We start from the raw sequence: 27,590 nt of genomic DNA, 5'->3' as shown, positions 1-27,590 counted from the left end.
TTATTTCCTGCTGTAACTATTCAATAACAAATCACGATCACACTGAGACCAAACTGAAAAATTAATCTAGCCTTTAAATTCAATCTTGCATCAAGCATAGTGTTTTTTTTTCTGCTAGAATGTGAATACAGGCCCTTTACTAATAACTGCTGTGTTGTAGTGCAGTATGTAGTGTCCCCTGGAAATGTCTGATGTTCTCTCTTTGATCGTAGACAACAACAGAATTTGCATTTCCGCATTTGCTTCTGTTTCCTTCTGGGGAATTTTGGGTGAAACTGGTGAATTTCTTTTTTAAATGTTCCTTTGTTTTATTTATTTGTTGTGTTTTGTGTTTCTTTTTTTTGTATTTGGTGTATAGGTTTCACTGTATTGACCCCTCTCAGCATTGGAATATTGCCCAAAGTATATAATCAACTTGAAGTAACTCCAGTTCTATGATTACATGGGTAGCCCTTAATTTGATTTCTGTCATGGGCCATAGTTTAACAAGGAATAATCCAATTCAACCTATTATGAAAAGTAACTGCACACCAACAATGTGTGTTATTTATGACATTATCACTTAACCATTAAACAAGGAAAATTTAAAAAAGCGATAATTGAAGAGCGACATGCTGTGGGTGTCTATTGGAAATTGATTAGGAGTTTTCTCAGGAATGAACAGCCAGCAGTTGTATAAGCCGTCACTCTCCCACCCCATTGCCAGTATAAACTCTTTCTGTAGATATAGTAGTATAGTTTCCTATCTGTTTTATTTTGTGTTGGAATGAAGTACTTGGATCAAATGATGATCACTTTGCAAAATTGTAGAGTAGTAACTAACATTTATGTAAAAGACTAACCACAACTCAGCAACTACAGAACTATTTGGAATTCATATAGTTTGCTGTTCTAAACAATGTTTGTATATTTGATGTTTTAATCAGATGCATTGTAATTTGAATAAAACTTGCAGTATATACACTACATAGATGTATCTATTAAACTCTGCGTTCCAGCACTGCAAATCAAAATTAAGGACTAGGTATCCAGTCGACAGTTGTCATTTTGGACAGTGTGAGGTCTACCCAAAAGGTTCCACTTGGAAAATAATGGTGAAAACATTAAATGTGACATTTAAAGAATGCCAAATCTTGTTGTTTGTACTTCTCTCTTGGAATTCAAAAACAAAAGATAACCTCACACAGCAAAAGACAATACAGTACTTCTTGTATAACTCACATTTACACTATTGAATAATGGTAGTCCATCGATCCTGTCCACCGTAGTATAAATTAAAAAGACACAAACACAAACCATACACTGTTGCTGGACACAACAGAAATGCACATGCTGAAACGAGTCACAATAATATTTAATATAAATGAATAATGAATACATCCAGACACAGTGTGTACACATGACAGTGTATCATATTACATAGAGACCATAATGAACAAGTACTTAAAGTTGCCTTATTAGAGGTCATGCCATGCCAGCTCACTTAGAATCCAGAACTTTTTCCAGTTCACATCATGGATTTTATTGAAGAAATTCATATATAAACTTCTATTAAATTCATGGGACCTTGAAACATCCTATTGATGTACTCTATATATTTTATAAATTATTAATTCTTCACCGGATTGGGTTGAATTTATTTCTGAACATCCAAGCGACCATAATGAAACATGGCATTTTTTTTTTTATTTAAATGTTTGTTGCTAAATGGTTACAGTAATCAGATTAAGAACAGGAAGTCCTTTTTTCGCCAGAATGAAGAATCTGTCATTCCAGAAATTCACATCTTCTCTACTTTTCACTTTCTCTTAACCAAACTGTGACTCTGTGTGGTATTAATGTTATTGTGTCACACCTTGAAGTGAATTGTTCCTGCATAAAAAATTGACATGAATTCTTTTCTAGAAAATCCATGACGTGAAGTGGGAGGCCCTAGGTGAGTTGGTATGGAATATATATGGAGCTATGATGAAGATATTTCACAGCTGACATCATACAGTAGATGAAGATTTTCACACAAAATATGATTGTTTATAAATGACAAAAAATGATTCCAGATTGTACAGTTGGAGATCACAAGGATATAAAGGCAGGTCATGTGATCTAGTCATAGACTTGAAAGACTGCGGGTGGCAAAACATGCCTGTTCCAAGAAGACAGTTACACAGCGGTGGTTTTAAGACTGAAAAAATAAGCAATGGGCAGAGAATAATACAACTTCTCCAAGTGTCTCACCTCAGCTAGCTGTGAAATCATTATGTTTTTTTTGTTTTGTTTTTTTTAACCTGAGCTCCCCGATTGTTCCCCTGTCTTCTCATGGTCATTCATGTTCTGTTCATTCAATCACAAGAAAGCCTCACAGGTTCTCACTGGCAGCTGAAATCACAAAACAAGGTGAATTGGTTATTCAGTCATAAAAACCATGTGCTCCTTTAATGAGGGCCATGCACACCAGAATTGTTTGAGCTGCAGTTCCACTGAAGTACTTTCAGGAAGATACCCTTTGAACCCAACATAACCCAACAGTACAGTAAAATGTTGGTGGGGTTGTTGCCAGCCGGCTTTGGGATAACCGCTTTAATTTTGCCAGTAGAAAACTACAAGGGAGACTGGTCTTTACTCGTAATAGAGTGCTATATTTATTAACTGACACACTATGACCTTTACTGTACATTACTGACTGACAACATATACAGGACAGATTGCTAACCTTCAAGTGTAACGAATGGAACAAAAGTGGACTGTTCAGTGGAAACGAGGCTTTTGTGACACTTGGGCCCTGTCCCCATGTACACGCAATTTAAATTAAAAAGTCTATGTGCTTTGGTCACCCATACACACATGAATAGTGTTTTGGGAAACTGAAAATGGACCCTTTGGTAAAACTGCTTCCAGGGTGAAGCTATTAAGAAACTCAATTTTCAGTGTTTATGTCAGGGCAGACAGAAACAGAAATGTTTATAAACGACAATGCAGGCACTAATGTTCGTTTCCCGATGGGTTTAATCAGTGTATGTTGCAGTATTGGCAGAGAAATATTGACAGAATGGATGTTATATTGCCTATATTTAGAAAGACAAACAGATTAATAATACAATGATGGAAAAGAAGAATTTTTTATTTTTTTTTAGTACAAACAGCATTATCCAGGAGACTGATTTACCATCTTTCTCCTGTTAACACTGGCACGCACATGCCCAGTGTGACTGAATATGTTATATGCATTTTCAGCTGTGTGGTGGGAGAGTATTTCTAAACCAATGCTTATATGCTCACCTGGACATTGTTTTTGTCTTAAAACCCTGTTTCCTAGAATTCCCATGTATGTGTGGACTAGGCCTAATATACAGTTATATACAGTTCTCCTCTCCCGTGCACATATTCCTACTCATGTATAAACTTCAAAATATGTACATATACATATGTACATAATATTAATAAGTACATGAAAGTGAGTGCATGAATTTTAAAAATACATACACATACTATATACCAGAGATAAAACACATGTAGGTGTGTGAGAGGAGAAATTATGTATGTGAGAAGCCTTGAGTGAGTATTGGCTTGCACAGCCTGTCATGTATTGTGGTGTATTTGCACTGTACTTGTGAGAGATGACCTGTCAGTGTGCCCCTTTATTGGTGCTCTATTTCCAATCCATTCCAATAAAACATAATTTTCCTTATGCCAACAAATTTGAAGTTACAGACTCAGGGTCAGGCCTGTGGGGCCTGCAGGGGGTAGAGGTAGCTCCAACCCACTGCACTCTTAAAGGCCCAGCTCGGTGACTCACTCTCAGGTTCTGAATTTGATTTTTAATTTGATTGTTATTAATGCTGGAAGATCATGTAACACTAATGAGAAAAGTCCTTCACTGAATTGACAGCGAAAGTGAATTTTCCAACAACAAACTGAATTTTTAAAAGTAATCATGCTGGTTCTTGCTCATTTCAGGCATGCAATACATAATATTGCGTCTAAAGTGATTGTCATAACTGTGTTTTTCCAAGGCTTAAATAACCTATTCTGCTCCAGAAGCACCAAGAAAATAAAACTATTTTCATAGGCTCATCTAATCTGAGAACAATGTCCTCAACAACTTCAGTTTGGCTTTTAGAGGCAGTATAAGTATTAGATACACAGAGTATTTGGAAAGCAATCAACTTGGGGCACAGGTTTGATTTTATGAACTTACTGGGAAGCATGAACTGAACAAGACTGTGTGTAGATTGTGCCTCTCACCTGAAGAAAATTTCTTCTGCCATAAAAAAAAAACATCTATCAGCCCAGTATTGAGGAAGTGCTGCTAACTTTGCTGCTGATGCCTCCCTTAGAGCTGGATGGCAAAGTCATATTTGTAATACCTGCCTTGTAATACCATAAGTGTTTTTTTTTCTTCTTAGCCTTTATTTGACAGGATGATTAAAGAATGACAGGAACGAGGGGGCAACACATGCAGCAAAGGATCACAGGCTGGATTTGAACCTGGACCGCTGCTGAGGATCAGTTGCGTTATCAGGCACCGATAAGTCTTAGAGCTGCTGTGTGAAAATAACATTTTTTTGTACATTCCGGCACATGTAATCTGAGGATTTATTTATGTTTGTTTCTTTTATGTTTATATGCAATGGTGGATCTCACACATTGGTATTGAAAATAGGCAGCTTTTATATTATATACTGTTATCAAGGACTTTCTTAATAAAAAAAGGACATTTAAATGATGAAAAAGTAGCCATGTGCAGAAATACAAAAAATAGAAAATGCAATACAGGGAGGTGCATCACAGTGCATCAAGAATCCTCGGGCATTCAAATCATTGACAGATGAATCGTAATCAAACTGAATCATGAGGCGAGTGGAGACTCACACCTATAGTGAACACACCCTTAAACAAGCACCATTGCTGATGAGAATCTATCTGATGTGACTCAGTTACAAATGTTTATGGTAATGTTTTAAAGTTGTCTTTACATTACACCTAGTCTCGTTTTGCATCTTCCTTTCTCACTCTCTGACTCTACTGGAAGTGATAGCAACAGGCAATCAAATAAAATACATATTTTTAGGCTGTTATTGATAGAGACAGAGACGGATGGAGATATGACAGGAAACAGGATGAGAGAGAGAGGGGGGTGACATGCAGCAAAGGGCCCCAGGGGCTGCTGCAGCGAGGACAACGCCTCTGTACTCTACCAACTGAGCTAAATGGTGCCCAAGATTCTATGTTTTTATTGGCATATTTCAGCATAGCAAGTGCAAACCTCTTTCTGCAGGTATCTATCTGTCCAGAATCATTCACTATTATAACACCTGACAGTGTCCATAACCTGCTGTAGGCTTGCTTTTGAAAGATGTCTTTGACATATCATGCCAAATCATTCCATTTTCATGTCAGTCACAGTACGTTGCTGACAGCTGTAAAAATCTATGTTTCAGTTGAATTAATAGTTCTGGGTCTTGAAGCCTCAGGACTTGAAGCTCTGTAGTATGATAATGCTTTACACTTTTGTTACATTTTGTAAATGAATCTTTCCCACAAACAAGCATAACAGGGCAGACTTACTGGCTTACTTTTGCAGGCCTTATTATGCTCATGATGATATCTCACAGATGCACACCCCATCATGAACAGGAAACATTCATCTGGCTGAAGTGAATGAATTACAACATATTTGTTTAATTTAGTGAATAGAAGAATATGAAGTTATTCTTGCATTCGGTCCAATGTCCAGTGAGAATGTGCATACAGATGTCCCTGAGTATTCTGAGGATATAAGTTTGATTATTTTTTTTTTTGGCTTTATGGAAAGTACAGCTGAAGATGTGACAGGAAACAGGGGAGAGAGAGGGGGAGTGACACGCAGTAAAGGGACCCGGGCCGGGAGTCGAACCCAGGTCCGCTGCAGAGCCTCGGCACATGGGGCGCACGCTCTACCAACTAAACGGCACCCCAAGTTTGATCATTTATTATATTATACAAAAATATATGTTTTGGTGTTTACACAGAAATCCATAAAAATCAATCAGTCAAATCAAAGGCAAGCATTAATGAACTTAATTCTGATCAATTTGTGTAATCAATTTGATCATTATTTTAATTTCATTGTATTCATTACTCAAACCTTGTAGGGGTTGTACCCTGTTTGAGTTTGTGTTGGTTTAGTAGGGTTCAAGTGTATAATTACTGATGTATGTGCATGTGGTTTCAAATACCTGTACCAATAAGCTGATGTATTAGCTGTCCATCTCTCTATAGCTGGCATGTCAGCATGTTATTTATGTTTCATTTACCAGCCGCTCCATTGTTCTGTGACTTTGTGTCTGACAGATTTGTGACTGAAATACAACTTACCTTATTTCTCAGGCTATGTTTGCTATATGCTAACGGGAAACATGGTTTACTGTATGAACTGCAGCTCAGAAAAGACAACTGCTTTGCATGTATAGACACGTTCATATGCGTGTGCACGAAAGCGAGCACATCTTCCAGCAGCAACGTCAATCAGACGGCAAAGACAATAGATAGTTAAGAAGGCACTAACAGGCACACATCATTTTGAAACAAGACAATGATGATCTATGATCTATTCTCTTAGTCAAGATTTAGTTGCAACTAAACAACCAATACGTCTGACATTTTTAGACCATCATGGCCCACAGTGTTTTTTGACCATCCTGACTGCCTAGACCACCCCAGAGAGGGAGTGTCAAGATAAGAACCATGCTAATCCAGAGAAAGCTGTCTCCATCACCACATTTCGCATCAAGCTGGGCCGCGTTCTGAGAACTACAGCGGGATGAGAGCAGATGGACTTTGTGTTTATAACATTGAGGCTAGGTGCTTACACTTGGTTAAAGTGGTTGGACTGAGTTTACTAGTAGGAATTCAGACTTGGCATGGCATTCCACTGTGCCTTTTCTAGCTGTAAGTCCAACATTTTTGAGCTCCAAGTTGTCTGGAATGCAGCATAAGCCATCTACCATATTATATCATTACATACAATTTTCTATAGATAGCTGGCTTTGTTTCAAGCTTCAGAGCCTGAACAAAACTAAGTCATCGTCCATTTCAGTGATCCACTGACTGTGGACATCTTATTTGGCAATCAATAGAAATTGCTTTGCCCTTGCTGGGACACAGTATTCCAGCAGGGATCACAGTATAGAGGATGTAACAAATAGTATGATCACACCTGTGATGTTAAAGTTCCTGAGTGTAAACCAGAGGCAGCTTCCTCTGTCTCCCCAACATTTCTCAGAGGAGTTTCATTCAGGTTCTTAGTGCAGCAGGAGATGATTTGCTGTGTGCCATCCTGGAATATCCATTCATCATGGAACAACAGGGGAGAAATGCCTAACTGCAGGAAAACAACAGAAAGCAGTTAAAGGTTAGTCCAGACACATTATCTGTGTACTGAATCAAACTGTCAGCACACTGAGGTGACTGCACGTACCTTTCTGTAAAAGTCTCTTCCTGGTATAGATATAGAGGTTAGGGTGACTTTATCACCACTCTGTCTAATCTTTTTGACAATGTCATCATGTTCCACAGTCTCGACAGGTTCACCATTGACAGCTAGTAGCAGGTCTCCATCCTCCATCCCTGCCCCCTCAGCTGGACTGCCCACATCCACCTCCCTCAGCACATGAACTGGGTCACACAGGAAAGAAGTTCAGAGAGACACACCAACATAGGTCCTGTAGTTGCTAGGTCTTTCAAACAGCACTTAGAACATGATAAGATGCTGTGTGCTTATTGCTTTGACATGAATTAAGGCTCGAATCTTATAGACTGAGATACAACTCGCTATGGGAACCGCCATTGGTTTAAGGTTTAATTCTGGTAGCAGAGTATGATGATCGGTCTAGCAATCCATCTGTTGGTCCAACACTTTGGTTCAGCAAAAGAGGTAGGTGTTTTTGAGGTTTTAACAATCAGGGCCACATTCAATACTTTCACCCCCAATACACCTGCCAAAACTAGTGGATCACAGACTTCCTGTCTGACAGCAGGCAGCATTTGAGGCTGGAGAAACATGTCTCTGACCTACAGCCCATCAGCCACAGATCCCCCCAAGGCTGTGTTCTTTCTCCTCCGCTGTTCTCCCTCTATACCAACAGCTGCATCTCCTGCCATCAGTGTGTCAGTCTCCTGAAGTCCACAGACGACACCACCAGGATTTGTCCTGTCTCAGATAAGGATGAGTCAGCCTACAGGTGGGAGAGTGACTATCTGGTGACTTGGTGCAGCAAGGAACAACTTAGAGCTCTAAAAACAGTGGAGATGATTTCAGACTTAAGAAAGAGCTCCATTGGTGTGTTATTGGTTTGTTTCTATATTTTTGTTGTATTGTTTAATGTGTTATTGTATATTTTTTTATTTCATTATCTCTATTTATATTTTTAGCATATCTTTAAAATTATTTTAGTATTGTGTGTTGTTTTGCACCTACAGCTAATCCCTTGTATGTGGAGTGACCCGACATTAGCCAGCGGACCTAAACCAAGCTGGATAAGAATGACTCATCTCTCTTCCTCCACAGGGCGATGCGGCGCCTCATGTGACACAGAGATACTCACTTCATTAAGAAAGTTCATACATGAAGGAGGTTGAAGGTAACACACATAGAGGGATTTTGACCAAAATCAGTTACCTCACAGAGGGAAACAACAGCCTCTCATCCTGTCTTCCCCCGTATTGGTTAGCCTGCTGCATTGCAATACCTGTTTAGAAAGGTCTTATAATTATTCATTCTTCCTTTTCAATGCCACATACTCTGTATAATATGCCATATAGCCTACAGATGCAATGTGGCAATATGAATGTCAGTATTTACTAGGCTGGCCTACATGTTTTCCTAAAAGAATAGGAATATATTTGAGAATTTATTGTACAATTACGACAGTACACTTCTGACATGTTTCTGATTAATGCTGAAGAACAGAAGGCCTACCTGTTTAATTGGCCGAAAGAGAATAGGCCCTATTATTTTATGTTTATCTTTATAAGAACTACAAAGCTTTGGAGTTGAATCCCCTTTTTAGTCCCCTTAATGGAAAATGCTCAATCCATATTTTGAAGTCGAGATTTGTGTTTTATAAGTTTTATAACTGCGTAGCTACTAGTTGGATGCACTTCACGCAGTCGGTTGCTAGAGTCTGAGTCCATTCTCTTGTTAGAGAGGTTACACTTCGTGTATTGGCAAATTGACAATGTTTTGTTTAAATTGTGTATGTGTATGTGTATGTGTATTGGGTGTGGGAGGGGGGTGGGAAGAAGCAGGGGTGGATGGAGTGGCACTCAGCTCACAGTTATGTATATCTAATAAAAGGAGGAGGCCAAGAACAGTGATTTGTTATCAGCCTGAATAATGACCAGCACAACACAGAAAGTAACGAGGGGGGATCTCTCAACTCAACTCAACTCAACTTTATTTATAAAGCGCTTTAAGCAGCCGCAGCTGGGACAAAGTGCTGTACATAAAACATAGGAAACAACAAATAGAATAAAATAAATAAAAAAATAAATAAATAAAAAATAAAAAAAAAAAACAATAAAATAATAAAAATGTTAAAACAATAAAAACAATAAAAACAATAAGACATTAAAACACTAAACAACAGCAGAGTCTCAAGCTGGGTTGAAGGCCAAGGAATAAAAATGGGTTTTAAGATACGTTTTAAAAATGGACAGTGAGGGGGCTTGTCTGACATGGAGCGGGAGGGCGTTCCAAAGTTTGGGACCGGCGATAGAAAAGGCTCTTTCCCCTCTGAGCTTCCGCTTAGACCTCGGTACCTCCAGGAGCAGCTGGTCAGCTGACCTGAGGCACCGGGCAGGAGCGTAGTGATGGAGCAGCTCAGAGAGGTAAGGCGGGGCGAGACCATTTAAAGATTTAAAAACAAATAAAAGAATCTTAAAATGAACTCTAAAATGCACAGGCAGCCAGTGGAGGGAGGCCAGAATGGGAGTAATGTGCTCCCTCTTACGTGCTCCAGTTAGGAGGCGAGCAGCAGCGTTCTGGACTAACTGGAGACGTGTGAGGGAGGACTGGCTGACTCCAAAATAATCTCACTTTCTGCTTTCTTTCATTCTCAAGTACATAATGTCTATACCAGGATTGATCATTTTTTAGACGATGGCAAACAAAAGGCATTCTCCTTATAATGCTAAATATCACAACATCATCATCTCTGATCATAGTCCTGTTTCTTTCTCAGTGAAGCTTTGTGAAAATGCGTCAACTCTGAGAAACTGGAGATTTAACCCTCAACTTATCCCTGACTGTAAGTATTGTGAATATATCAGTGGGCTCATATTGGCCAATATCATTATTAAACACAGAGACAGACTCATCCCACAATTTGAGATGTCTTTTTAAACAGCTTGTACTCTCCCAGGCTTCCTAAAAAAGATCTTGCCATCCTCAGTTTGGGCGCTGAAAAGGCATTTGACTGGGTTGAATGGACATACTTATTTGTAGTCTTACGGAAGTTCAGATTTGGCCATAAGTTTGTGTCCTGGACTAAATTATTATATAGAAAACCCCTGCGAGGGTACTTACCAATCAGACTCAATTACAACTCAGCAGGGGCACAAGGCATAGATGCGACTGTCTGCTGACTGACTGGAGTGTATATATTTTTTATAGATCATTAGAAAAAGCAAAAAGCATGACCTCTTTAAAAAATACAGAAGTCACTAGGTGGAAACATTGTGTGCCCGGAGAGAGCAGCACCTACAAGGGAGGCTTATATTTCTATTCAATTTTTCCTCATAGCACTATCTCGATGAGCAGGAACAACTAAATGTAGAAATTCACTTCAAAGGTGTTGACATATTTTCTCTATTGTACATTTTGATTACCACTTTTACATGCACTTGAGTCTAGCATAGAGCTAAATAGGACAGAAAACAGCTTTATGAGGGCTAATAAATCTCTACAAGACAAATACATGATTTCATGTCAGACATTTAATAATTTTAGATATCACTGCGGATTAAAGATTTATGTGATGAATTCATGATAATGGTGCCATTTATGATTGCACCAAAGCGTCAAAAAACTTGATTTGCCTCTACTTGCCATTCTTAACATTTGTTGAGGTATGTCTGGTATACACTTCCCATTTGTGCTCATAAAGTGGTGAGCTGGCTCTATGAGGCGAGTATATATGTGCGTTTGGTTGTGGTTGTTGTCATGTGTCCATCAGTGTATCTCTCACCTATCTGTCGAGTGCCTGCCAGCCTCTCTTGTCTCAGCAGGAAGCCGTATCCATCACTTCCTTTAACCAGATGCATGGTCTTGGCAGAGTGTGGCAGGCTGCAACATTCTGCCAAAACAGGCAGGATGGGCATCTTCCTCCTGACATAGCAAAACTCACTCTCACTGTCAATGACAAGCACGGTCACCGAGCCCCCATCCTTCTTCACCTGACAATCAAATAAACTGCAGGAGTCACGCACATGTTTAGTCTGACAGACCACACAAAATAGATCTGACTAAAGAGATAAGATTCATACAGTTTTACTGAGAATGGAGTGTGTGAGCGTCGACACCATGACTCCATTGATCCAGATCAGTTTGTCTCCAGTACGGACGCCGGCTTTCTCTGCTGGACTGTTAGTAGCTATGCTCACGACGTACTGGCCCTTCTGACCTGTTGATACATCAGTATTATAATCATTGTCATAATCATCAGTATGCTGTAATATAAAATTGTACTTTGTAACAAGATGAACGACAGAGTTTACAGAGATCACCATTCTCTTCTGTTAATAAATGATTAGGCAGCCTACTGATATGATTTAGTAGAAACAAAATGTCTCTTCATGGGTGAAACAAAGCATCCAGAGATTCCATTCTACAAGGTTCCTTTAGGAAAAGTTCAGTGTTTTGGGAGCTACTTCTGTTTTCTTTCTGACAGTAAGATACGAGGATGAATGTCAATCTGTTAAGTATGGTAAGTTGACTTTGCATTAAGACTGGAAGCAGGGGGAACAGCTAGCCTGGCTCAACCAAGGGTTAAAAGAACACCCTCCAACACCTCGAAAGCTCACAGACCAACATGTTGTATCTTGTTAAATACATCCACCAAGGAGGTGATGTTTTCACCTGTGCCTGTTTGTTTTTCAGTTGGTCGGTTTGTTGTCAGCAGAATTACACAAAACCTACAGAATGGATTTCCACATAATGTGACTGGAGGTCTTTTGACATGAATCTGGATAAAGGAACGGATCCAGATTTTTTTTTTTTTTTTTCACATTCAATAACAGGATTTTTCAAAATTTTTGTTGGGAATAAAACATGGATCTTGACAAAAAAACGTTATTTATGGTGTGTGAGGGTATGTTAATGATTTGTGCTTCTTAAGAGCAGGGGACAGCTTACATAGAAGCCTCTGCCACCAGTGCAGTAATGTATGTGAATGGGTAAATGCTGATGTGTTTTCCAAAACACTGTAAGTTTTCAATTGGACTAGCACTATATAAATACCGTCCATATACCATTTAGATGTATAGATTCTATAAGTGAGTACAAAGATACTTAGGCTGGATTATTGCAATGCCTTAATTTCAGGTCGTCTGTGTGAGAGCACTACCACTCTTCAGATAGTTCAGAATGCTGCAGCAAGAGTCTTAACATGTACAAGAACATTTGATCATATTACACCAATCCTAGCCTCACTGCAGTGGCCCCCAATACATATTATTAGATCAGACTTTAAGGTGCTGCTGATGACATACACAACTGTACACAGCCTTGCCCAGTCGTACATGTCAGATCTCATTACACCATATATTCCAGCAGGTATTTTTCCTATCATGCCCCCTTCCTCTGGAATAACCTCTCAGCTGACATCAGGCAATCTGGCTCTATTGACGCCTTCAAATCTAAACTCAAAACTCACTTCTTTGACTTAGCCTTTAATTAGTCCTTGATCTTGATTGCTAGCTTCTTCAGTGGGTCGCTCTCAGTCTCAATTACTTACCTATAATATTAGATTTTACATTGTCCTACCGCTGAGAAATGTTTATTCTGATTAATAACGCATTTCTCTAACTTTTGTTTCTGTTTTCTGTCTCCAGAAGCTGCAAGCTGTGTTGCTCTCTCAATCTGTCCACCTTCCTCCTCCTCCTCCTCCTCCTCCCCCACTCTTTTCATTCAGGCTCCTATCTGATGGACCATGGGCTGAGACCATCTAACTCTCCTGGGCTCCTGCTGCCACTGGATCATTCTCTCGTCTGTTTCACTTGCTCCTTATATCTGTATTTCTGTAAAGTTTGATGCCTCTTCACTCTGATCTCTCTGTCTATTACTAACTATCTTGTGTGTCCTGCCCTCTTCCAGGTCACTACGGTTGAGAGGATGTTGTGTGGCTCTGGCACCACTTGGCGATGCCTCGTTCTGCTCAGTTGTCTCCTGGATCCACACACTTTACATATATTATAATTTGTATCAGATATTCTGTTTACGTAACGTGTAAACTGTGATTTTGTTGACATCTATAACATGTGTGTCCTTGGAGAGGATCCTCCTCTGTGGCTCGTCCTGAGGTTTCTTCCATCTTCTTTTTCTTCCCTATTAAAAGTTTCTTTTTCCATCAGTATTTGAAGTTTTCCCTCTCTCAAATCAGGGGTCTCAGGACAGAGGATGTCGTTCACTGTACAGATTGTAAAGCCCATCGAGGCGAGGTGATTGTGATTTTGGGCTATGTAAATAAAACAAATTTGATTTGATTGTGATCTGAAGGTATTGGCAAAGGTATGCACTCTCTTGAGTGAGGCTTCATGGATCTGTCCCTTTATCCAGATCTGCACAAAATGTGATTGAGGTCTGTCTATGGCTTAGACACATCTTCCATCCACGTTTTGTGGAAATCTGTTCTGTAGTTTTTGTGTGATCCTCTTGACCAACCAACCAACCAACCAACAGATTAAGTCAAAAACATAACTATCTTGGGGAAGGGAACTACTTTTGTTTTCCAGTAAGGAATGAGAAAGTCCGTATTCCAGCTGCTAAATGAGCATGGTATTAAGACAAAACCTGCCTCAAGATACTCTGAAAGACCGTATTTCTGTAGAGCAGGGGGAACTTTAAAAATAAATGGGTGCATCATTAAGGGTTTGCGGATCATCACAACATCTGCTTACATTTTAACTATTTGGCATTCTTGTGAAATATTGTTAAAGCCTACAGGCTTTGTGCCTGCATTGTCAGAGCTGGAAATGAATAATTAACACTCTGTCAAACAATGAAAGCCATGTGTGGGTACCTGGAACTGAGATGATGGTCATTCCCAGGCCATGATCTGGATGTCGGCTGATGTGACACAGTCTGGGTCTAGACCAGCTGTCCCCTTTGGAGGCTTTGGCCAGTGTCTGCATGTCCAAACCTAAAGACACTGCCTGGAGAAGAATGACATCAGCTGGATACAGCAAATGGAAGAATGAATCCCATAAACAAATTCCTATAAAATAACTCACATTAGTCATACTGAAGTTTTATGTTAGACTTGCCAATCAGTTTTAATAAAATATAGGACACAACAAAGATGTGCAACCTGTGTGCAGCCATGATCCACTCACACATGTATTGCCTGTTCCTTGGACTCAATAGAGTTTATCATTGATGGAATGTGGGAGGAGATATGCTGACTTTGCCAAGGTCACTTATCGGGATTGACAGTGTCTTTTTCAAACCTCAGAGTGGGGACTATAGACATAGAGACGATGCATCAGAGCCAAAGTTTAAATTTTATTTATCTTTATCGGCAACGTTGATAATGCTGAATGCCCTGATAATCAGCCTGGCTGATAATTAGTCTTTCCCTAGTCATCAACTCATTGAGTTCAGATGAAAAAATATCAGACCTTTGTAAAACCTTCCTCTTTATAGTGTCATACCTTATATAGATTCTGAGATGTATTTCGCTGCTGCTGCCGTATGGCATATCAAAACAATATATTAATGTCATTCCACTGGCACATACCCTGCTTTTGTTACCTCAAGGCTGAATTACTGTATTTCCCTTTTATCAGGTTCGGCCAATAAGTCTCTTAAGACTCTCCAGCTGATCCAGAATGCTGCACCACGTGTACTGACAAGAACTCATATTAGAGAACATATTTCTCAGCACTGGCTTCCTGTAAAATGCAGAATTTAATTTAAAATCCTTCTCCTCACATTCAAAGCCCTGAAAGGCTGGGCACTTGCATATTTTAAAGACCTAACAGTACCATATAACCCCGCTCAAACCATCTTCCAGTGTCAGTTTGGGAAGCAGACACACTCTCTATGTTTAAGAGAAGGCTTAGTTAGGGCCTGCACAGATCTGGAGAACCTGCTCTCAGTGCTCTAGGGAATATGAATATCTGGCCTTTTACTTGGATGGGGCACTCATGCTTTTCTCCCATCACCTGCACCTTTTATTGTTTTTTTTTAAAATGTTGTTTTGCTCCACCAACACCTACACCACACCACCTCTCCACACATCCACATTAACAACACCTGGATAGTGGTGCCCCTGCTTGACTTCTATTTCTATTACTACTACTACTACTACTATTATTGGTATTATTATTATTACAATAATAATAATAATAACAATAAGCAAATCTGTTTTTACTTTGTTATTTTTCTGAAGTACCAGTAATCAACAGTGACTCACGACGTGATTGCATTTCAGTGATCCTTCTCAGGTCTGATTAAAGAGATACTCTATTTCAATCAACACGACAGTCTTCACAGGCCATCCAACAGCTCCCATTGCACTCATGCGAAAGCCTCAGATCTGCTCTCTTTTCTCTGCAACTATACCATGTCGAGCTCTGTGTGCTGACAACATGCAGCTTAAGTAGCTTCAATGCTACTAACGTGCTGACAGGGGCAGATATTTCACGTTTGGGGTGAGGGGACATCTAGATAAACAGAAATACTAGGCCTACCATCTATATACTTGATGGTTGACCAGCATGTTTAAACACCTAGAAAAATACATATTTTAATAGAGTTATATGTAGGGAGAACCGATCTTTAAAACCTTTAAAGCCCATAGTTTTGCATCTTTAATTAGCACAAGAATTTTCAATATATATTAGTATATAATTTAAAATCATATGTTTTTATGTCTGAAGCAGCAGACCCAATAACGATCAGTGATCATGCACCCATAATCTTCAACCTGGATTTAGGAATAACATTTTTTTTTAAGTATTAGAGAGCAAACATTTTTTTGGCCTCTTCGAGCAAACACCATTAAATGACTCAGGAAACAACAATTATTCCCTATAGGATGGGCCCAAAGCAGTAATAATGGGTAAAAGGATCGAAAAAGACACAAGACACAATTATACTTGGATAGTAAAAATAAAAATAGCAACTCAAATAATCAACTCCTGAAGGAACTTCAGATATGATATGAATTAAAAAGACATTTTGACAAATAAAGCTGAAGAGTAGATTTTTTTTGGGTCAAAAACATTATGAGAATGGAAACAGAGCTAGACATTCTTTAAGGTTAATTAGTTACACATTAGAAGAAAATTGTACTCTAAAGCAGGGAACATCTTATTTCCTATTTGTTAGGCCCTTAGGTTTTGCCTAATTTGATACAAATTATGGATTTTATGTTTTATTAGTGTACTATACTACTATAACTGCCTTTGTTTACTATCTAATGAATACTGACATATTTCCCATTTGCCTTATTTGGTATGATGATGGCTTATTACATCTTTATTAGTTTCCTCAGCATATAACAGTGTGTGTTTACATTTCCAAATTCATTTGGGATTTATAAAAGTTATAGACCTATTGAAAATCCACATGAAATGTCAACAGTGTGTAATTGCACACTGTTGACACAGTATATATATATATATATATTACAGTAGCCTATTTTGTTACATGTATATTTTGGTACAAAAAGGAGTTAAGTTGTGTGACATCATTTGTTCTGGGGACCGGGACAGACAGCACAGACCCCCTAGAGGAGGAAGGAGACAGTCTGTTATCTGTTATTAAAGAACTAATTGTGAACTCCCAGGAAAAAAGAGTAACAATAACATAATTAGTATTTACTGAGCCTATTGGGTAACTCTTCAGTATGCTATCTTACTTGACTTGAAGGTTCATATAAAGGGTAACTAATGATTCAGTAATTAGTAATGAGTCATCACTAGTTTGTGCAAAGCAATGGGTGATTGATACTCAATCAGGAACCTGAATCACAGTTCAGGAATTACTTATTGATGATTCATTAACTATCAAGTCATTCCTGATTTATTCTTCATTCAGTAACTCTGCACCTTTTTGAGTACCTTAGTTGAGAGCATTTGTTCGTTTGTTTATTCAGGGAACATGAATTTTTTTTTCTATGACAACAGGGCTAACCGTTGACACGCTTATGTTAAGTTGTGGTCAAAGAAGTGGCTGAAAAATCTCTACCAGTTTGCAGCAATTTTGACAAATTGACATTAACAAAGCTCTGCAAGTTTGGTGATAAACACATTTCCTATAAATCCTTCACAATAAAAGTCCCCCAGTATGTAATCAATTAAAAGCTTTAAGCATGGATCAGCAAAACTAAAAAACATTGGGTTGTCACCAGTAGTCACTTAACAAAACTTCTCGAACAGCTGAAAGTGAACATGAGTTAGCAGCTAAGAGCCAGGCTGACGTATAGGAGCTGGTTATGCCAAAGCTCCATTTCATGCATATGTAACGTTTGTTAGTTAGCGGCCAGGTCTGGGCACTAGTTTGATTGATCTAGGGAAGGCCTCAGCTACCAAGGTGTTATCATTGGTTCCTCCACATCCAAATTATTTGAAGTCTATTATGGAAAGTTAATGAAAGAGATAAAGGCTTATATGCTCAGATGGGAGATACCCCTTTATCACTTATTGGCGGCACTGAAGCCATCCAAATGAATGTTTTCCCCAGGCTACTGTTTTTATTTCAATGCTTGCCAGTAAGGGTCCCTATGGCATTAATAAATGCTCTTGTCAAATTGATAACAGGATTCATATGGCAAGACAAAAAGCCTGGAGTTAGACTCAAGAAGTAAAATAGGGTTAGTACAGAACTAAATTAATGTCCTAAAAGTTCCCTGGAAGGGCAACCATGCCAAAATAATTGGAAAAAACTTACTAACTCTATATCCAGATCATTTGATATAACAGCCATTCCGGATCAGCTTTTTCATGGGGAAACTTAGAAATCATATGAGAATCTCCAGAAAGAATTTGGTTTGTCAGGTATAGGTTTCCTTAGATTTCCTTTTCTTGGATTGGGAGAAGATATACAAATTAATATGTAACTTAGAAAATGTTTCATGTTGACTGTGGAACGAGTGATAATGAAGAGTCTGTTTATGTAGATGGGGAAGCTGGTAACGCAGATGGTGAGGTGTTGAATTATAGCCAATTATCATGATCATAATAACAATGCTTCACATAACAGGCAATGTTATTTGTGCTTGTGAGAACTATCCCACAATATCTTACATCATTTCACATCTAAAATCCCTCATACCACTTATTGTTGTGGTCATTTTGGCATCAGTCTAATTGCTGTAAACATAAATACTGTGGTGACACACGTTATGCTGCATGCACAGACTTTCACTGTCCTCGGACTGCTGGAGGACACCATGAATGAATTGATAAGTGCTTTCTCAACAATTGCTCTGCAAGCTAATTACTGTGCATGACAGTAGACGACAGAAAATTAGGCTGATCTGTGTGTGCACATTCACAAGTTTATATGGAAAGTACACACGCAGCTGTACACCAGGTTTTATAATTAAGCATATTGCCATATGTTTATTCCGTCATTTGTATATTGTTTTAAGTTTTATAATGAGACCCCTGGTTAGGTTAAGAGTAACTTGCCGTAGGTTGCTAGCTCAGAGGTTGTTGTTTCAAGTAGCAATGAGGATTCCAAAACAGTAATGTGCAGATAGCAGAAGGACGAGGGAATGTGCCTGCAATTGGCATTCAATGACAGTCTGCCCCTTGTAAGTCAGACTTATCCTGCAGTACCTGTTCATACTCTTCTCTCCTCAACACCAGGACAAACAGGTGTAAGCCGCATGACTGGATCTTCCTCACCACCTGTCAGGTAATTATACAAACACACAAATGATTCTGTTAACATACCTTACTAATTTTAATCACTTATGCTCCTTAGACCCTGTTACTTTAATATGTAGGACCATCCCAAATTACAAGAACTCAGGCTTATAAGATAACTTTCAGGAAAAAACCTTGAGATCAGTTCACTCTGTTTATATTCAATTGAACTAGAAGTGAAAGTGGTGATGAAGAAATGACTAGTGGTGCTTAAAGAAGCTGAAGGGTCACATGGTTTCTGTCTCTGTCATCGTCCAGCTAATCACACATAACATTTGCATTGAGCTTTTGAACCCTCTGAACCTCTTAAGAACAAAGCAAACGAGAAGAAACAGTATGGAGTTACAGTGAGCGTGATGTGGCATTTTTGAACATGGAAAAATATTTTTCCTCAAGGCACACAAATTATATTTCGTGAGTAATTGTTCACACACAAAGAGTGATTCCATTTGGGCAACGAAATAATGTGTTCTGTGCATAGTAAATGTATTTGATATTCAGACATGAACATATACAGTAAACTCATAGAAATGGCTCCAGTAGTGTGATATATTACTCAGATAGGTAGATTGGAATTCTGGAAGACACTAACCCTGTTTAAGTCCATGTTATACACATATTTCTCATTGATTTCCAGTACTCTGTCTCCCTGCCTGAGGCCGCTGTGCCCTGCAGGACTCCATGGATCCACATCTCTTATCTCTAAACCGCAGCTGCTCCGGTCCATCCCCAGGTGGAAGCCAAAGCTCTGTCCCTCCAAACACTTCAACTGGTACAGTCTGGGCACCACGCTCGGATCAGGTTCTGCACACATGATTAAGTAAAAATCATGTGTGGGGACACAGGGAAATTATTTTAGAAGAGGAGTTTTGAAAGTTTGTGCATGTAAAGGGAAGAGTATGAAACCTCACCAGGATCATCGCTGATGACCAGAGCTGGATTATCAATCCCTTCCTTTGGATTGAAAGTGAAACTGATGTAGGGAGAAATAGAAAATGGTCAATATGTGTGAAAAAACAAACAAACAAACATAAAATTCATTTAAAAAGTAGTACTCAAAATGTTTTTAAAAAAACTTTTTAAAAGACCCAATCAGTGTTTTGGAAGTTAGATTTAATTCTACACCTCACACCTCACTGCTGCCCACATGTTGTGGGATACTTTGGATATCTTATTATTAGTATTCATTTAATCAACAGACCATCAGTTGTTAACAATAATTTCATTGTATGATCTTCCAAAAACTTGAACAATAATCCTGAGTAAAGAATATGCATCAGTTTGATATATTCATGACTATCACAACATAGGGACACTGATGATATTGGCCTTCATTCTTATCTGAACTACACACCTGTGTAGTTTCATGACTGTATCTTTTATGGTTATGGTGCTCTCAAGCTGACAAAATCTGTCTATCGACAGACGCACACATAAAGAGTCAGAGCTGCTTTTGTGACAGATCCTGCTACAATTGGTGTCACAGGGACCACATTTTGTCATGATGACACACACACAGACTCACAAGGCAAAAATATTATCAGCTGATGCTGATGCAACTGGTAAAAATAACTTCATTTATAAAGCATGTTGAAAAACATTGTTAAGATAAACACCTGTCAACAGATATGGAGTCCTGCATATCTGAGCTCACAGTTCAACTTTTATCTGCTTCAGTGTTATCAAAGTTCAGTACATCATGGCAATGAATATAACACACTGTCAACAGGTTTCATAGGGACTATGTCTTTGGTAGAGAGTAGTTGCAATGGAATCTTGTGAAAGTGTGTGGGACCATCTCACAATGGGATCAATGTTGTGTAGTAATTCATCTTTGCTAATAATATGTTGGCTTCATGGTAATGTATACGTTTGCAAAAAATTAAAATTCTTATGAAACAATATATGGAGGTCCCCCTTGGTTACTCTGAGGGCCCACTTGGGGTCGTGGACCCCTGTTGAAAAGCTAAACATCAGATGAAAGTGAGAAAATACATATTTATCCATTCATTTTTATCATTTGTTCGACCAAACATGTTGTGTCTGAGGCTGAACTCACCGTGGAAATTCCATTGCATCCTGACAGCCTGTGGGAGTAACAGTGACACAATGAGATAGTTGTTCCTTCTTGCAGCCACAGACAGCTGTAGTATTGTTCTACCACCATAACGTGTATTATGTAAGCTCAAAAAGGGTTTATAACCAATAATAATAATAATAATAATAATAATAATAATAATAATAATAATAATAATAACAATGAGTACTGTCACCTGACTAAAAGTATAGATCCTGTTATTACATCAGCACCTTGTCTCATTGTCGACAAAGTGGCTGCTGCTTCTGGCAGTTCCCAGTGTCAGCAGCCCAAAGTCATACTCAAAGTAGTTCATTCACCATTTCAACAATTACGGAAAGACTCTGTGTAAAGAAAACATACCATTTTGTGTAGGGTGACATAAGGGCGGAATTCAGATGACAGTGGAGGTTTTTCCTTTTTTAAATATTAATCACAAAACAAACCACAAAACTGGCTTATTAAATATTAAGTGCCAGGGTGTCACCCTCTCTTTCTCTGTAATTTAAGTAGACTTCAAGTTAACTCAGTTAACAGTGCACCACACATGACAGAAAATACATATGACATACTACTTTGTCTTGTTGTTTCCTTTGCGGAGCATCTTTGAGTATCTCGAAAGAGCTATATACGTTTAGTGTATTATTATTAATACTGTTATTATTATTATCACTGTTATTATTACATTCAAATGTTCAAAGAAATATTGTACTGATCCCTAATTATTGGATCATAACAACGAAAACTCAAATGGACATCCCAGTTCAAAACAAACCCAACAAACGCACAATACAGTGGATCGGGTTAGAAACTTTCTGTATAAGGAAGAATACTTGTACTTTTCTTAAGTATTTCTTGATCAAAAGTTTAATGAATAGGCTACAAGTTTAAGCCAAATATACTTTTTTCTATATTTGTCAGTATAAACCAAGTAAATGTAAGTAACTGACGCTGAAAGAATACTCTTTTATTTCCGGTTTAAAAGTAGCACACTTGAATTAACTTCTTTTTCGTAACGTTATGATGTTGATTCTGTTCTATAAACTGTAATCATTGTGAGAAAGGGGTATATGAGCACAAGCTTCATTTCCAGTCCCAGAATTATCCATAAATGGATGTAGAAACAAGCTTAATCATCAGTATGTACTGTACATTGATGCTTGTGTGCACCACCCCCAACTAGACCTGTCAATGAGCAGAACAGTGAAGAAGACCAGTTCTTTGAGCGGGCCAGTACTGCAACTTCAACACTTCCCACAACTTTCTGCTACTCTTCTCTTCCCTCTTCTCTTCAGTCAGTGAGGTGGAAACTCTGCGAGGCGCGCCAAAGTGATGCCCATCTCCTTTCAGTGCCCATCAATTGGGCTGATGGCACCAACACTTATTCACATTCCTACTGGATTTTAGTATTATTATTATTATTCTTTAGTATGGCTTTTTCATCCAGCTTATCCTCCAACACATTTTGAGCTACAGAAACTATTTAACCATCAAAATGCTCAGCTTATTCAGGACATGTCTGCTTCTGCCTTTTAGCTTTTTCTGCAAAATATTGCCTATTCATTCTTGTGGGTATTTTTTAAGTTGAAGCCCCAATGTTATTTTTTCTAGTCAGCTTTAATGCTGTAGGCATAATGGGTGTGTATTGCATGAGCTAGAGTGTGTGACATCATCGCTAGAGTGGAGAGCAGCTGGAGAAACTTGAGATAACATCTCTTCATCTTGATTTAGATCCTAGCTTTCACTTCACATAATCATATACATGAACATGTAGGAAATCTTGCTGGCATTCAGCTGATGGTCTTATTTCAGATGTAGGACGTACAGTTTTGGATGTAGAAGCCCTAGAGCGACAAGCACTCCAGCAACTCCCCCATAAGCCGCAATGTTAATTCTGAGCCTACATTTCTGGAGGAGAGCAGAGGGTACCTGTTTTGTCCTCGCTCTAACTCCCTAATTTTTTACTCTAAATAAGAATAAATAAATAAAAAAGACATCACAGAGTTAAGCAATGTCTCCTGTTACTCAATGTATAAATATCTATATATATACACACATATACACATAAAAATACTTTGGCCATAACCATTACAGTTTTTTAAAACTTGCAGTTTGGGAGGTGTTATTCTATGTAATTAAAAGGTCCCCCATTCAATGGCAACTTTGGTGTTGCTACTGCTTTAGCATATAATGTTCAACTTTTTAAGCCTTTCTACATTTTTTCAGCTACTACTACTAACAACTACTACTACTACTACTACTAGTAGTACTATGATGTCTACTAATAATACTACTACTAATCTTCATCCTCTACATGCATCATCACCAACTCCACACTCACCAACTGCCTCACTGAAAAAAAATCCTGGATGCAATCTAACTTTCTCCAACTGAACTGCGACAAATCGGACATGGTCATCATCGACCCAAAATCCCTCAACAAAACCACTTGCAACTTCTGCCTTACCACACAGTCGCAACCTAGGATTCATCTTTGACAACAACCTCTCCTTTCAACAAGGTATTAATCAAATCACCAGAACTGCCTTCTTCCACCTCAAAAACATAGCCCGTCTCCACCCATCACTCTCCTTCTCTGCAGAAATCCAGAATTGATTATTGCAACAGCATCCTCTACCTCACATATTCTAAAATTCTTAAATAAACTCATTAAAAATTCTCCTCCTCACTCACAAAGCTCTCCACAACCAGGCCCCCAACTACCTCGCCAACCAGCTCCACCGCAACACCCCATCCGTAGCCTTCATTCCTACGGTGCTCTTCTCAATTAGGAATCGACTGCTTTTATTTTTCTCATTGATATCATTCATAATTTCAGAGATATTAAATGTTTTTGAGCCATTTTTGTCAGATTCAAGCTAATGATGGAATGTTCAGAAAATTCCTTATTTTCAAGCATTTTCAAAGCTCATCTAGTGTTTCGCGCTTCCAGATACAAACTCCATTCAAACTTTGAAATATTCCACAATTTGTCTACATTCAAGGTTGTATTCATCTTTCAAATCCCATTAACATTTTTGGAAATATTTTACTTGTGTGCCGTATCACAATTATAATCAAGTCTATTAGAAAACCCTTCATACCCACTCATTTTCCAACTCTTCTCCCCCCTTCATACATTCTCATAGAAACTCCATTGATTCGTGCATTGGTATGTATGGGGTGGAATGTTGACAGCAAGTGAAAGACCCAACTGACAGAGTGGGGAGGAGCTCAAAAGATTCCAAAAACATTGTCTTCAACTCGCCCTCCCTTCCGCAAATCAACTTGTGAGAAAACTTGTGCTGGACGCTACAGTGGTTCTCTCTGGAGGCAATCGAACAAAAACCTTTTGCTCCATGGGCATTTAAATGACAGGAACACCAACCAACTGCTGCATTAAATCCCATGAAACTGAGAGAACAAATATATATTATATTTTTAAGGAGAAGCATGATAAGGTAAGGTGAGCCTCAGCTGAAATCACTATTAAATCAACTCTGTCCATTACCAGGACCAGCTTGGTTAACATTACCCTGGCAAGCGAGAGCAATTGGGCCAACACACAGAGAGAGAGACAGATTTATCAATGAGCCAGTTAATACAAACAGTGACACACACACACACACACACACACACACACACACTGTTACGTACGCTTAAGGTGCTGGGGTGTTGGTCGTCTTTGTTATATTCCTTTTTGGGCTGGAGATCACCAGTATCTCAGTTATTCGTTTCTTTTGTTTTAGGTCTAGCTGTCCTTTAGGTAGTTTAGGGGGAGGTGCAGGAACGACGGCTCACTGCGCGGCTGGTCCCGCATCTTCCCATTTTTTGTTCAAATTTGCCGGAGTCTCCTGCCCTCCTTTGTTTGTCCTTGGGTTTTCTTTTGACAAGTATACAATAAAGCTTGCTGAATCATTGACATTCTGTGTGGCATCTTTCAATATGTTACTTCCTCCAACCCTTTTGAGCCGCAGTGTTTAAATTGTCAAAGGAGGCCGTAACACACACACACACACACACACACGCAACTACACACACACACACACACACACACACACACACACACACAGCCAAAAATGTACACTCACATACTCAAAGTGACAGTATGTTAACACTATATATATTTAACTATCATCTTTTTTTTAACACTTATTAGTTTTTTCCACATAAAGCACTGACGAAGACAGGATCAGTTCAACTGATCAATTTTCCAACAGCTGTCATTACTTGCGACCGTTAAGCACAGCTGTGGCTATTTATAGTGACAGCACACTTCATTTTTCACTACCATCATCATGGTAATATCTCCGCCATCAACATCAAACATCATAATATTAATATCTCTGACTAATTTATAAAGATCATATTGAAACAGACTTTACAAAGTGCTCAATCTAATGAAAACATTAACAGGGAATGAATGGCTCCAGTGCAGGTTATATAAAAAGAATGACAAAATTCACTGATTGATATGGGCTTTTGATTGGCCTTTTTCCAGAAGCCCTAAATGGTTATGGGTCAAACATATAATTTCTTCCTTTTCCCATGATAACGAGTGAAATAATATTTGATTTCTTGAGATCACAAACTATTTATGTCATTATCATGAGATAGAAACTGCTGCTTTCCCAAGCTTTGTTATCCCAAAATAATGAGACTAATTAGCCATCTGCCATGAAGAAGCAAAACGTTGTTCCCTCTTGTTTCTTAAAGCCTAAGGTTTAGGAGATTAGCAGTGTCATGCCAGCATAAATACATGGCTGCTTGACAGTGTAGGAACTGGTTTGGATGGAGTAGTGTTCATTTTTTATATTTTATTAGGCATACCATTTTCTTTTCCAAAGGCCAACAATAAGTTATGCTGGACAGCAACACATCTGCTCTGAGTTGATCAATGTATGCAAGATTATTGTTTTATCTGCCTCGTCTCTAAAGCATTTTGAGCTGCTTACACGTGTTAATATCCTTATAACAATTAATCAAGGTAAAAAAAGATTTCATAAAAACTTAGTTGTTTGCTTTGAAACTCTCAAACCCACACAGAGTAGTGTGTGTGAATGTGATGTTCCACCCTTATGAATTCTATGAAGTCATTTTCTATGCTTAATCATCTTGTTATTTTGGGAAAACAACATTTGTCATCTCGTGATAATGACAAAAATAACTTGTGATCTCAAGATAACCAATAATATGTGTGACCCATAGCTGTTAAGGGCTTCTGTCAGCACTTCACTGAATGCTGTGTAGACTGAAAAGTAATATCACAATCAAACAATCAATCAAACAATCAAACTGGGAAACAACCTCGAAAAAGGGTTTTACTCTAATGCTGTACCTCTCATGGTATATACCTTACCACCTTATCATATCACCTGTGTGCTTGTCTGGTCTGAAGTATACACATTCATTCTTCTTGTATGAATACCAGTCTATGTGTTGAAAAGTATATACGCATGTTTTTTTTTAATTATTGTTTATACATTTGGCCCAAGGACTGTGGATGGGCAATGTTTAACCAGGAAGAAAACAACCGGAGTCCTTGTGTGGTGTTCAGTTCAAAGTAACGCATACAACAACATATCAGTTACCAAAACCATCCACAGAACAAATGGACAAAAAGGCTTTACATTCAAATACAACACACAGGTAAAAGTGTTTTACCACAAGTGAGTTCTGTCAACTTGACATCTACATAGCCAAATCATGTCCTTTGTGAAGCAGAAAGAGAAAGAGCCTACCTGTGGAGGCCCTCATGGAGTCGTGAGTGTGTGTGCCTTTACTAGCTCAAGCTGTAGACGGACAAGGTTCACTGCACACATAGACAATAAAAGCGTCCCTTCAGCAGGTGAGATGGAGACTCCTTTCTCCACAGTCTCATGGGTTAAACATTTACTCACTGTTGGAGAGAGGCTCTGTGCAGAGTGTGGCACATTGTGATGGAACAGACAGCATTGTAACAATGACGCTTCTAAAGTATTGGTACATTTGTCAGCTGCTGCCAACACATCTGAAATCAGACCTATGCCAACATGCGTCAAACCACCTACAAGAAGAGTTACATTGCAATTTTTTAAAGATATTGACACACAAATAACTACAGGTGGGGCTTGGGTGAGTCCAGTGTTAGCCAATCAGATCCTTTCTTTCGCTCTAGGACTTTACATACAGCAGACAGCACCACAATATCGTATTTTGAAGGCACATAATACATTTTCATCTAAGAAGAGACTAAAAATACTAGCTTGTGTGTGTATGTCTATTTGAAATTATATTAAAAAAATTAATTAGGGCTACATCAAAAATGTGGCTCTAGTAATGCCTTGTAGATTGCATGAATTTGCATTTGCATAACACAAACAGTATGGTAATGATAAAA

General features: G+C 38.6%; 1 protein-coding gene across 1 annotated transcript; it reads right to left on the bottom strand.

Moving 5' to 3' along the window:
- Nucleotides 1-107: 107 nt before the first annotated feature.
- LOC115596915 (Na(+)/H(+) exchange regulatory cofactor NHE-RF3-like) lies at nucleotides 108-27,137 on the bottom strand. The gene is made up of 11 exons (XM_030442391.1): nucleotides 26,953-27,137; nucleotides 21,194-21,221; nucleotides 20,046-20,107; nucleotides 19,727-19,938; nucleotides 19,045-19,116; nucleotides 14,277-14,409; nucleotides 11,524-11,660; nucleotides 11,226-11,433; nucleotides 7,457-7,653; nucleotides 7,196-7,360; nucleotides 108-2,376 (listed from the first exon to the last, which is right to left on the bottom strand). The coding sequence occupies exons 1-11, from the start codon at nucleotides 26,966-26,968 to the stop codon at nucleotides 2,344-2,346; spliced, it is 1,263 nt and encodes a 420-aa protein (XP_030298251.1). The 5' UTR covers nucleotides 26,969-27,137; the 3' UTR covers nucleotides 108-2,343.
- Nucleotides 27,138-27,590: the final 453 nt, after the last annotated feature.

Source organism: Sparus aurata, chromosome 2, assembly GCF_900880675.1.
Source record: "Sparus aurata chromosome 2, fSpaAur1.1, whole genome shotgun sequence".
NCBI lineage: Eukaryota > Metazoa > Chordata > Actinopteri > Spariformes > Sparidae > Sparus > Sparus aurata.
Note: the sequence above shows the minus strand (reverse complement) of the source record. Positions and strands in the feature narration are given on the sequence as shown.